The sequence below is a fragment of the Dromaius novaehollandiae genome, chromosome 2 (genome assembly GCF_036370855.1).
Source record: "Dromaius novaehollandiae isolate bDroNov1 chromosome 2, bDroNov1.hap1, whole genome shotgun sequence".
Taxonomy (NCBI): Eukaryota; Metazoa; Chordata; class Aves; order Casuariiformes; family Dromaiidae; genus Dromaius; species Dromaius novaehollandiae.
The window spans coordinates 167,294,335-167,307,098 of NC_088099.1; the positions used below are offsets into that span (position 1 = coordinate 167,294,335).

General features: G+C 42.1%; 1 protein-coding gene across 4 annotated transcripts in view; it reads left to right on the top strand.

Moving 5' to 3' along the window:
* Positions 1-12,764, top strand: part of ADGRB1 (adhesion G protein-coupled receptor B1) — a 279,985-nt gene that overhangs the window by 254,425 nt on the left and 12,796 nt on the right. For 2 of the 4 annotated variants that reach the window (XM_026113657.2, XM_064507938.1), the window contains 6 exons: positions 165-336; positions 1,390-1,485; positions 4,339-4,393; positions 8,182-8,861; positions 9,882-9,917; positions 10,753-10,857. In XM_026113657.2, the coding sequence (XP_025969442.2) occupies positions 165-336; positions 1,390-1,485; positions 4,339-4,393; positions 8,182-8,861; positions 9,882-9,917; positions 10,753-10,857 (1,144 nt within the window). The remainder of the gene's footprint in view (positions 1-164; positions 337-1,389; positions 1,486-4,338; positions 4,394-8,181; positions 8,862-9,881; positions 9,918-10,752; positions 10,858-12,764) is intronic. The other 2 variants (XM_064507937.1, XM_064507939.1) reach the window with 1 other exon arrangement.

The window sequence follows — 12,764 nt, forward strand, 5'->3', positions numbered from 1 at the left end:
CCTGCTTCCCTGTGAGAGGGGCTCAGAAGACGTCTAACACAAGCGTATGTTTGCTGAGGAGAGGTCTTCTGAAGCCCCATGGGATCAGGAGGCTGAATTAACATCCCACGTGGATGTGGGTGAGGTTAAGCAGAGCTGAATTCTCTTTTCCCCTCCCTTAACAGGGCATCCCTTTGGAGCTCATGCGTGGTCCTGCCTCTCCTGGCTCTGACCTGGATGTCTGCAGTTCTGGCAATCACAGATCGGCGGTCAGCGCTCTTCCAGATCCTTTTCGCTGTCTTTGACTCACTGGAGGGCTTCGTCATCGTGATGGTCCATTGCATCCTAAGGCGGGAGGTGGGCACGATGAGTGGTTCTTTTATGTATAATCAACATACTTCCTCTAGTAAGCATCCGAAAAATGCAGTTCGCCTGTTAGTGTCTCTAATCCTGTGAGCCGTGAGCTTTCACCTTCACACAGAGAGTGACCGCAGAAATGACCATGACATTATCAGCCAGAGAAGGGAGGAAGGGAGGGATGGATGGATGGATGAGTCAATGGTTGTCATGCTATGTGTGCTATAGAGGGGAATTTGGGGAACAATTTGAGTTCAGCTTGTCTTCTAGCTAAAATGTTTTGCTTGTTTAACACAAAAATTAATATTTCCAGAAGTGCTCCATCCCATTGAAAATGGAATATTAGCTAAAATAAGTTTGTTATTTGATTTTGAGAGGGAAAATGTGTACTGCAAAAGTTTGCGGAATGGTTGTACTGGTACCTAGATATTAGAACTAGAAAGTAAAGCTAGCTATAATCCAGCCAGGAAGTTGAGCAAATTCTCTCCAGCCTCCCTGTGGATATTTAAAGTGGTAAATTATATCAGGGAAGAAAATGAGTAATATTTTATGTTTCTTTTGTTCTTTTCATGTTAATGAGTGGACAGGCTATTAATAACAAAGACAGGAAGCTTTTTTTATCCAATACTCATTTTATCTTCCTACAGCTCCTTTAAATTAAGTAAGACAGGTTAATTCCTTATATGTCAGACCAATGAAATCAAAGGCATTACACCACTGTCTTGGCTGAGGCTCCTTTAACTAATTGCATTATGAATTTGGGACTGCATTTACTCCCATTGCAGTCACTCAGATTTTTGCATTGATTTCAGTGAGTTTTGGATCAGGTATATAATGAAGTCAATATAGCATTGTAATCACATGTACTAGGCCCCAGTATAAGGATTTATGCAATAGCATGCATCATAAAAGTATTGCAAGCTGCAGAACAGAAGATATTTTTCTTCTTGACTGTATAAATCAAACTACTAGAAGTGACCAATTTCATATGGTTTGGCTTTACATGGTACTTCTTTCTAACTCTGTCTTTTGCAAATCCATTTGCTTCCACAGGTCCAGGATGCTGTAAAGTGCCGAGTAGTGGATCGTCAAGAAGAGGGCAATGGAGACTCTGGGGGGTCATTTCAGAATGGACATGCTCAGCTAATGGTAGGGAAAACTACCATTTAGTCTACTATTAAGGGACCTGGGGCACTTTTAAGCAATAACTGATAAACAGAGGGCTCTGTCTGTCCTACATTTTGCAGTCATCATTCATTTTTACTTTAAAACTATGCTTGAGCAAATGTCGCGCTTGGCTTAGGCTCTTTCATTCATCCACAGATCCTGTTTCCTGTCATTATAGTATTCAGGAACTCAAAGTCATGCATTGGGTTTTGCAAATGTCTTTATGTTAAGGCTGGTCAGATCCTTTCTTTCCCAGAAAAAAAACCAAAGCCATAATATACCTGCTTTCTCTCACTATCTATTTCCCAGACCTTTTCATCCCAACATGCTTCCTTGTCCTTCCTGGAGCTAGGAGGCAGTAGTTTAATAATGATTTAATCACTGTGTGTTGGGTCATGGTCATTATTACAAAGATACTCTTTCAAAGAGACTTTTTATCTCTGAAGCGGAGTTGTTAACTTTACGTTGCTTCACTGGGAATATAGTTTAAGAACTGTAAACCTGGTCCTCTTATGTAAGTCCTTTACAAGCAGACTAGATAAGGCAGTTGAAGAATAAGCTATGGGGAGTGGTCTTGAATATGCTCCGGTGTCGTGATAAAGATGATATAACAATCATTTGAAATCTGCAGTTGTGGTAGGGACTTCCAGACAAGATATGGACAAGTTTCAAAGCAGACCAGTTAGGATTTTCCTCTGCCCTTTTGCACGATGCTCTTTGCAGGTTCAGAGATGCGACTGGCTTATTCATATTGGTTTATTCATAGAGTTTAATGCCAAAAGACATTATTAGTTCATCTACTTAGACTCCACCTACATCACAACCCAACACATTTCTTCTAGTCACTCCTGTGCTAAGCTAAGTAGCTTGTGCTTGGGTGAAAGTTCTCATTTGAAAAAGCACAGTCTTAAGACATCAGAGGATATGCAGTTCTTCCATATCTCATAGGTGTTTGTTAAAAACAGGTGCATCATTTCTAATTTAAATGTGTAGACTTCTCATTTTCATATTTCAGTTCTTGCTATGCCTTTTTATGTTTAATTAGAAAGCCCCTTGTGTGCCTAGTACTTTTGCTCTTTCAGTAATAGACATCATAATCATATCCAGTTTCAGTCTTCCTTTCAGTAAGGTAACACACTAAGCTCTTTTATTCTCTCTCTGTAAGACATTTGCCCTCAAATTGTTTCTATAACTCTTTCCCATATGCCCTTCAGTTTCTCAGCATCCCTTAAAAATATGGATACTGCATTTGTTATTCTGTTGTCACCATCTCGAGCACTACATTCTGAAGTCTCAGATTTTTAGCCCTCTGTGTACAACTCAGTGTTTTTATTCATTATTTACCACTTTGAAAAACTCTGTTGACTACAAGTTTTTAGCTATGAGATTATATTTACTTTTGAAAGTTGATGGAAGTGTTGAAAAGCAGACAGCTTACAATTGGTTTCTTTCCATCCAAGAAAAAACAAACAAGCAAACAAACAAACAAAAACTCCAAACACAAATGATGGCTCCTCACTGCTATTTTTGGAGAGATGCAATGTTATTTTATAGTGACTGTGTTGTGCTGTAACCAGAGAAATCAAAGGCTTTGCAGGACTGCATTTTTGTGTGTATCTTTTTCAGTAATCTCAAAATCTTCTCAGTTAATAGAAAGAAGTTTAGCTGGGTAAAACTGTTTTCCACCCAGTCTTGTTGACTGGTATTAAATATACACCTGTCCTTAATTTATTTGTCAATAGGACCAGTACAAGCTGTTCTGGAATATTATTCTGGAACTCCTATCATGCAAGTGTGATTATATTTTTCTGTCTTAGCCCACCTGCCCTTTTTAGCATAAGCCCAGTATTATTTCTCTTCTATTATTTTCAAATTTCCTTCCTATTCCAAAGTTTACTAAGAATTTAGTAATAGCAAGGTTGATAGAATTCCTCAGCCAGCTCTCCTAAGACTCTTGTATCTCAGTCTGCTGATTTTGAAGAGTTTGTTGCAGGGCAATGTTTTTTAAGACACTCTTCTTAGCTAGTATAGCACTGGAATGTATTTCATCATGTTAATACAGTTGTATTAAGTGCCTTCATTCCAAAATGATACCAGAAATAATCAGTGAACTCTTCTACTTTTTGTTAGCCTATGTCCTTTCCATCACTCCATGAGAAGTCATGACCCATTGTGATTCATTATAGTCAGTTCTTTGAAATGTTATCTACTGAGAGCTTTAGGAAAAGCATTAGCTTATACTGGGAAAAGAGAGGAGTTTCATTTGCCTACACAGATGATTTGAAAAGGTTATTCAGCCTTTGTTCCTACAGGAACTACTGTTTTTATATGCTAAGTGTATCAGAAGCAGAGACGTGTTTGCACTTCGTGTGACTTGGTAACTGATGACAAGAAAACACAGTAGGTATAGAGGGCTTTCAGAGGCATCCTCAAATTTTTTTAGCTGATGGAGAATCCACTTAGATTAAGTATGGGAAGATAAGTCCAACGCAGAACAGGCCAGGAATCTGTCCCCTGTGTTGTAGGAATGTGCATAAGCATATTCCAGAGAAAGATTTCAACCTGGCAGCCCTGGCATTAGTTTATGGATGAGCAGATGAATCCAGCTGCAAAGCAGTGTTACAGCTTTACCACTGCCTGAGGCTCATGAGCCATAGTTGGAAAAAAAAAAAAAAGTATGTTTTCCATGTTTCAAAACCCAGCACAAATTTATCTGCTCCACTCTTTGAGTAGATTGTTTCTGGCTAGTGAGCTAAAGCATTTTTGCATTCCAGGCAGCTTTCTTCTCCCTGTCAGCTCTTTTTGACCACGTCCTCTGTGTTCTCTGTCTTTCAGACCGATTTTGAGAAGGATGTGGATATGGCTTGTAGATCAGGTGAGCACATCACAGGTGAGAATCAACAAGTGACCTGGTTTGGGGATTGAACTAGGCCATTTTTTTCCTTTCTGTTTTATTTGTGTGTGTCTTAGTGGCTTGCATGTACTTACATGGGCTGTCCTTACTCTCAGCCTTGCCTAAAATAAAGCAGCCCTCCTAATTCTGCCCTATGCTTTGCTTATTATCTTTCCCCACAGCTTTCTTGGCTTTTCAGCTAAGATGAAGCCTTGCCTCCGAGGTATTATTTCTTATGTGTGGCCCATGTCACATGGTGGCAGAGAAGGGTATCCAGGAATAAGAGATCTGTTTCATCTCTTCCTACTGAGATCCTTCTTTGCTTTAGCAGCCCCTTTCCAAGGCCAACCTCAGACAGCTCTGTGCTCAAGAGAGGTGTCTTGGAGAAGGTCTGGAATGTGGAGGACCTTCTTCGCATTCCAGAAAAGACAATTGTCCTCCTGACCCCATAGACATGCCTGGTACAGTTGTAAACTGTCTGTACCTATGGAGATGGTTCAGCTCTCTCTTTGTCTGTACCTTTCTCCTGTGTGCTGTATCACACACATCATTCATTTTGATCCCAAAGATCTGCATGGGCTGACAGTCCCTTTCTCCAAGAACTGTCTTTTCTCCCATGTCCTTGGGAGTGTCTGTGCTGCCTAGAGTCTGCTTTGCTGCCTGTTCATCTTTGCAGGTTTCATCCTCTCCTGGTCCTGGCACGCCTGACTGACACTTGGCTGATATTAATTTTATCCTTTGTAGATGTTTAGGCTTTCATTTACCCTCCCAGGCTTCTATCCTCTTACAAGCAAGAGTAATTCCAGCTTGCTTGGCACTTGCATATAATTCACATCTTCCAAACCAGGATCTCCCCTAACCAAGGACAGTACATATTTTGTGTATAGTTAGTATGACATGAAAGCTTTTTTTTCTCTGTCTGTTCTTCTTCCTCTTCCTCTTCCTTCCTTCCTTCCTCTCTCTTTCTATTTTTTCTCCCTCTCTCTCTCTTTCTTTCTCTTTCTCTCTCCCTCCCTCCCTTTTTGTCTTTCTTTGTATGTATATATACCTGTTCCTTTCATTTATCTTTTTCTTAATCTAATCTATCATTTATTTGTTTCTAATATATTTATCTATAATTTATCTGTTCCTCCCTAACTAGCAATCACTTATTTATCTGTCCGCAGCCATCTGTCCTGCTGTACCTATTATTTATGTATTTCTATCTCTGTCAACGTTTGTCTCTGTCACTGTGTTTCTGTGTATTGTCCATCACTGTCACTATCGTTTATCTATCTAATATCTATCTATATCTTATTTATCGTTTTCTGTCTTTCTCTCTGCCTCACTCCCTCTCTCTGTGCCTAGCACAGTCACAGTATATTTATCTCACTTATACATGTGATATCTTATTTCATGGTTTCTTTCTGTCCATTTATCTCTTTTGAGGGTCTCTCCATTTTTTTTCTCTCTGTTTCTCTGTCTCACACTCTCTAATTGTATTTATAGCTCGTATGTCTTTCTCCTTCCTTTTTGACTCTGAAGACCACAGTTCCAAAAAATCACGTGTGAAAGACATGCACATGAGACCAGGTCTGACTTGAATGTGTGCTCAGCAAACATGCATCCAGGCTGGTTACTGGGGGACAAAACCAGCTACACAGACAGGAGGCCAGTTTGTGGTGCTGGTAAGCGCAAGCCCTGAAAACCAAGGCAGACGTCAGACTCCTGTAATGCAGGAGCCTTTCTGGATTGGCTACTGAGTTTCTTGCTCCTGAATCAAGCTTTCCAGAGGAAAGGAAGGAGCTGATTGATTTCACATGACTTCAGGGCAAAAGACCCTGGATCAGCACCTTGCTAAAAACCTAGGCCTCACTCCTTTGCCAGCATACAACTATACAATTTATTTGTTTTTTGGTGTCTGCCTAGGGAGATAAACCACCTTTGATAAAGTCAGTCTGTGCCATTATCTCAAGGCAGATTGTTAATAATCAGCACTATTTATTTTGGAGACCATTCTATATGGTGCAGCAAGGGAATTCCTATGGATTTTGCTTCTTTGCTTAATAAAAAATATAAATCCATCTATTGATTTCTGGCCATGATTTCTCCTGGAAACACCAGCTTTCATCTTATGACAGATGTGCTGATACCACTCATAACCTTTTCACTTGGACTCCCCGGTAGAATTTGGTCCATGGCACAGTGTTGAAAGCATGTCTACAATTTGGTGGAAGTTCGCTGTGCTCGATGTTTGGAGGTTACTAGGATTGCTACATCTCCAAACTTACTTCATGCAGCTGACGTGAGCGTGGAGAAGAGCCTGAATCAATAAACCTTACTGACAATACCAAGCTAAGGGTTAGAGTTCACTAACATCTCCTTGCAGTGTGTGGTAGGAATACACTGTAATGCTCGGATTTATCCTGGCATGTCCTCTAGCAATGTCAAGATAACTGTGGCTGCCATAGTTCCACCCAGCATGTTTAGCTTTCAGAGCTTTTTTAAAGATCGTTTATTTCATTTGGTCTCCCTGTAATTTTGCCTTGCTTGCTATATAGTCTTTGATAGGACTTTTGTTCTTCCACCACCCATCCCTCCTGGTGTGAACTGCCAGGGGAACAGCAGTGCCCTCAGTCCGGGGGGATACCTGTGCCATGTGCTGCCCCTGTCACAGGTGGAGTGGCTGAATGATGTCAGGTTACCCTCACGTTCCATTGGAAAAAAATAAGCAAAAAGAACTTAATTTTTTTTTTCTGAGGAGAGAGAAAGGGGAAGATGCATTTATTTCTCCTGTGCTGAAATGCCGGGTAAGTAGCATTTGGTCCCATATCACTTCCCCCCTGCCCCAGAATCTGTCCTGGGATTTCTCTTCCCTGGAGACATCAAGGCTGATGTCATTAGTCCTGTAAGGTCTTTGTTGCAGCCAGAAATCAACTGAACAATAGATTCTTATACCTAGAAAGGGAACGGATGTTTTCTTGTGGAATGTACTGTGTGGGAATGAGTGTCCATGCGTCTTGTATATACCTCCTAGTTGGCATGTTCACCCCATCCTCAGATTAAGGTTTTCTTCTGCTATTAAGGAATGTTCATGGAACTCCTTTTTTGTCCTCAAGGCAAATTGAGAAACAGTAAATAATTAAGTCTCACAAAGGCTTGACATGATTGCTGGAACATAAACTTTCAGGAGAGCTAGTTAGAAGCTTGTAACAAAATATGCTTTTGTCTTGAATACCAATTCATTGACCCTGAAAATCTTCCTGGGAAAAGATCAACCTGAAGCAGTTCAGTGAATTAAAAAAAAAAAAAAAAAAAAAAAAAGCATTGGCGTTTTGGAAATGTTAATGTTGCCTTTCTGAATCAAAATCATTTTTGACATGGGAACAACCTTTTATTTAAAAATCCTGCTCATCATTTCTAGGCCAATAATATATATATATACACACTATGTATACTAAATATATATATGCATACATATATTTATATTTGCTTTTCAAGATCTTGTTATCAGTGTGATGATATCTGTTGGCCAGGTTTGGAGTTGTAGTGTTTTAGTCATGACTTGGGATGGGAAATCTGAAACACTAAGAATTCTCTCAAAATGGGAAAGTTGTACCTCCCTAGCTTTAGCTTTCCCTTCATCAACCTGGATTAAAAATCCAATATACGATACTGTTCTGCCACCATTGCCTCTGTCTGAGAGGGCCAAGGGAACATGCTAGCATGGTGTGACTGTGGTGAGTATATTGATGTGTTAATAACAGCTTAGGCGAGGTGCTAAGGATACTTGTCTGTCCCCCTAGTGCTGAATAAAGACATCACCGCCTGCAGGACCTCAACCATCACAGGAACACTGAAGCGCCCATCACTGCAGGATGAAGAGAAATTGAAGCTCAATCACCAGAAGGGGTCATCAAACTTTAACAGTCTTCCAGCCAATGTCTCCAAGATGCATCTTCAGGGCTCACCTCACTACCTGGGGGCCATCAACCTGAATGAATTCAGCAATCACACACTGACCTTGAAGAAGGACAAGAACCAGCCACCCAAGTCTATCTACATCTGTGATGGGGACATCTTCAAGAAGCTGGACTCAGAACTCTCCCGGGCGCAAGAGCAAACACTGGACACCAGCTACGTAATTCTGCCTACCAACACATCTACTTTACGGGCCAAACCACCCAAGGATGAGAGCAAATATAGCATCAATATTGACCAGATGCCCCAGACACGGCTCATCCACCTCAGTATGGCAACTGACCCAGGCTTTGTTGTCAAGAGTCCCCCGCGGGAGCCCGTAACCCTGACATGCAGTGAGGTGCAAGGTTCACCCATGATACAACAGCAGCAGCAGCTGCCTCCACAGAACATCTCCAACGAGACACAGATTCCCAACAGCCTGTGTGACACAGGCGACTCAGGGAACTCGGGTGTGGTGTCCAAGAGTGAGACCGTCTCCACCCTCTCCATGAGCTCCTTGGAGGTGAGCATGTGAATTACTGCCTTGTTCTCAGCCCCGGATGATGTCCTGCCCTCAGCACGGGCCACAGCAGATATGAGAGGAGCCTTAGGCTAAATGCAGACTACTGTGCAGTGCCAGTATTATAATATCAGGAGGGGACCCTGGCAGGTGATACGATTTTGCAATTTAATGGTTAAAATCTCACATGGCTTCCACAGCTGTATTCCATTGCTTGGTGAACTCTCTTTAGCCCTACAGTCAATGCAAAGTCAAATCAAAATTTTAGCTTGCGAAACACCTGTTGATTTTAATGCATGGCTTGCATTACCTTCTCTCCTTCCATCCTCTGCCTCTGTTTCCCATTTTGATGATTTCAGTCATGATACAAATGAGAAAATCCTAGCGATCTAAAATGTCCTTAAGGCATGCCTGACAACTCTCTTAGCATCAAAGGTTTTGCATAAATACATCCCTCTTCTTCTGACTTATGATAGCTTATTATATGTATTAGCAGTTCTCTGAAGTCTGTAGATCTTACATTGATGTCCCTATTAGTTTTTGTACTTTCTCAGCATCTGGCCTTTTTTTTGCCTTTTGTCAGAAAGCAGTTCTCAGCCACTGCTGTTCAATCATTGCTGCCTGGTGCTCAAAAGTTTCGGTTGAACAGCTGGCTGAGCCACTCTGGGTCACTGTTATTTGCTTTCCATTCTGTGAATCAGCTGCAAACTCATCACTAAGGCAGGGGCTTGAATCAGACAAACTCCCATGCTGACGTGCGCCCATGTCCAGCCCTCCATGGAGCTCGGTGTTTTTTATCAGTAATAGCCATTTCCAGCTTCACCCAGTGGGTAATACCGGAGATCCCTCTAATTGGCTGGTCCTTTCTGTCATGAACAGCCAGAGAAACAGATTAAAGGTTCAGGAAGAAGGAAAGGGAGAGAGGCCCTTCCACTTCTATCTATCTGCTGTGTGGTTCAGTCTGTGCACAGCCACCAGCATCGCTAATATTGAACCATCTCTCTTTTTCTTTTGAATCCCCAGAGGCGGAAATCTCGGTATGCAGAGCTAGATTTTGAGGTGAGTACTTCCTTTCCTGAATGTTTTTATTAGGGGGCAGGGCAAGAAGAGAAATGTTCCTTTCTTTTCTATCTAACACCTTTGCAGGATTGCTGCCTTTGGCAAAGAGCTACTTCAAGGGTATGAAATGGTGGGTAGAAAGAGTTGTGCTGGCTGCCTAGTAAGGCTTACCCTGTGTGGCTAAATAAATGGGTGATTTACATTGGTTCATGCTTAATTGATTGAGCAGTAGCTGCTCTGTAAACATTTGACCTAAATCAGTTTGCACAAGGCCTGTAAACAGTCTCCTCTGTGAGCAAGATGCTTATGAGCTGATAGAGTACTACAGGTAGCTGGACCACATTCCTGCCTGGAAAGCACAGTATATCATTTGCTTGGTGGGCTAAAATGCCTTATCTTTTGTGCCCAAACTCTGTTACTTAAAAAAAAGGCTGCTAATGTGTCCACACCGTCACAACTCGTTGGAGTTGCCTTAATGCTAGGGTCACTAGGCTAGCTTCAGAGCTCAGGGTTGTGAGCTTAGTCTGAAACTGAGGTCAACATGGTAGACCACAGCAAGTCAAACACAAATATTATTGTTCTCAAGTGAAGGTTTAGGGGAATTGTAAGGTAAAAAATCAGACTTGTCTCACTTTCTCCTTCCATCTCATCCTGAAACTGAAGGAAGTGTTATGCTGGGTCCTCAGTGACCTTTGAAGCTGGTTTAGGTAGGCTTTACATGCAGGGAGACAGAGTTAGGTTGTAAGCAAATAAGTAATTTTTTTTTCAGGAGGAGGTGTTGATTCTGTGCAGTTGGAAAGGGGTTGTTGACCTATGGTCCTTGTGTTTGTTTTAGAAAATCATGCACACAAGAAAACGTCACCAGGACATGTTCCAAGACCTGAACAGAAAACTGCAGCACGCAGAGAAGGAGAAGGAGTCTCCAACAACGGACAGCAAGGTTAGTCACACACCTCCAGAACCACCACCTGCTAGAGCCATCTAGTGCCAGTAGGATCACTGGGTTAGACTGGGAAGCAGGAAGGCTTAGGAGCCATCACCAGCCTCCCTGAGTTTTTGTCTATGCGTGTTGCAACAAGCACATGTGCAAAACACAGGACATGGAGAGTCACAGAGGTACCAGTAGCTCATCTACAGAGTGGCCAGCAGCCCAGAAGGAGAATATCTATCCTCATGTCATTTCATGGGGAATAGAGCCTGCTTTCTCTTTGTCTGTGTCTGTTCCTCATGTCAATGTCTACTCTTTACATCCCTGTTCAGGTCATGTCTGAGTGCTGAGTCCATCCACTCATAGCTAGGACCTGGAAATCAGAACAACCTTGAAGAAATCTAGGTGAAAAGAAAGAGGGCAGAGGGTGAAGATAACAGGCATTTCCTATGCAACCTGCAAGAGCTGAGTTAGAGACCAAGGTGGCGATGACCGACATTAGCTATTTAGAAAAGTCACAGCAATGGGATTTAAGGTGTGGTGTTGGCAGCACTTCCTGAGGACTATTAGTTAAGTGGGATGACAGTGTTTGTGTCAGCTGCTCACTGTCTGTGTGACTTTCCTGGGAAGGAGAAGTTTTCCAGGGAAGTAGGAGATTTTGAAGGTGGCAGACTGAGGAAAAGTCCTTGCAGACTTTCAGAGCGGCAGAGGTTTGGTACTAGACACAGATGCCGAGAACCTGTGCAGTTAGTGATGTGGATAACACAGATAAGGAAGGGCAGACTGATGGCACCTTTGTAATGTCTCAGCCTGTTATGCCGGCTGGGCAGGTGCCAAAAGCTTGCAAGGAATTGTATCCACTCCAGCAGAAGGAAAAAAACCAAGCAACAGAGTCAGGATGGCAGGATGGAATGAAATTTGGACTGTGCCTGCCCTCTCTGAGAGGAACAGGGTGCTGCTATTTTTAACACTCTCAGTTTCTCTGCCAGCAAAGTCAGATCCGGTTCTGAGCCTCCTGCAGCATGGCCAAGGAGGCACTTCCAGGGCTTATTTTGATAGGATTCCCTTAAAGACAAGACCAGAGTTTGGAGGGTGATTGAGTACGGTGTTCAGCTCGGTTCTCAGTGGAAGCAGAGCCCTAGGGGAGCCTTTGGTCTCCATTCGGATCTCACAGCATAGTTATGCTGAGCCCTAGAACTGTGGCCCCAGAAGACTCTGCTTCTACTGTGCATAGCAAGATGTTGTTGTGGGCTGACCAGTGTTGCAGAATGAAAGGAATAGCAAATCTAGCGAAGTAGTTCAGATCAAAGAAGTATATGTTGATCCAGAATCCCAGTGTGTTTCACTGAGTTTCATCTCTCTTCTTTTTTTCTGTTATTTAGGGATGACATAGGTGTAAAATCAGAAGTGCCTAAATACCATGTAAATGCTAATCTGTGGTATGTTTCCAGGAGTGTTTTATAGATTGAGATGTCTTGGACATTTCAGAGAAGCATCCAAATCTATCCAGAATTAAAGTTGCTAGTGTCATCATCAAAGAGCTTTGAACTGCTGGAAGGAAGCTGTGAAGGTGGCCTTTCAATATTGACTGATTCTTTTTCAAGTTGTGATCTTTTCTTGGATGTAATCCAGGAAGGGGAGCTTGCAAAGATCAGTATTGGGAGGTCATTAGTGGGTGTTTGTTTAGCAGCATTCAAGGCAGTAAAAAAAGTAAAAAAGGGGGAAAAAAAGTCTTTCTTCACGCTTTTCTGCCATTTGCCATGAGGGACCTGACTGGAAGTCATGTCCTACCTTCAGTTTTCCCCAAGAGAGCAAACTGGAGATATTAGATATTAAAGTAACAACAAAAGAAACGTTTCTCTTTTGTGTATGTTTAGGTTATAAAACGATGGAGTATTTCTTCTGGTGGAAGTGATAAA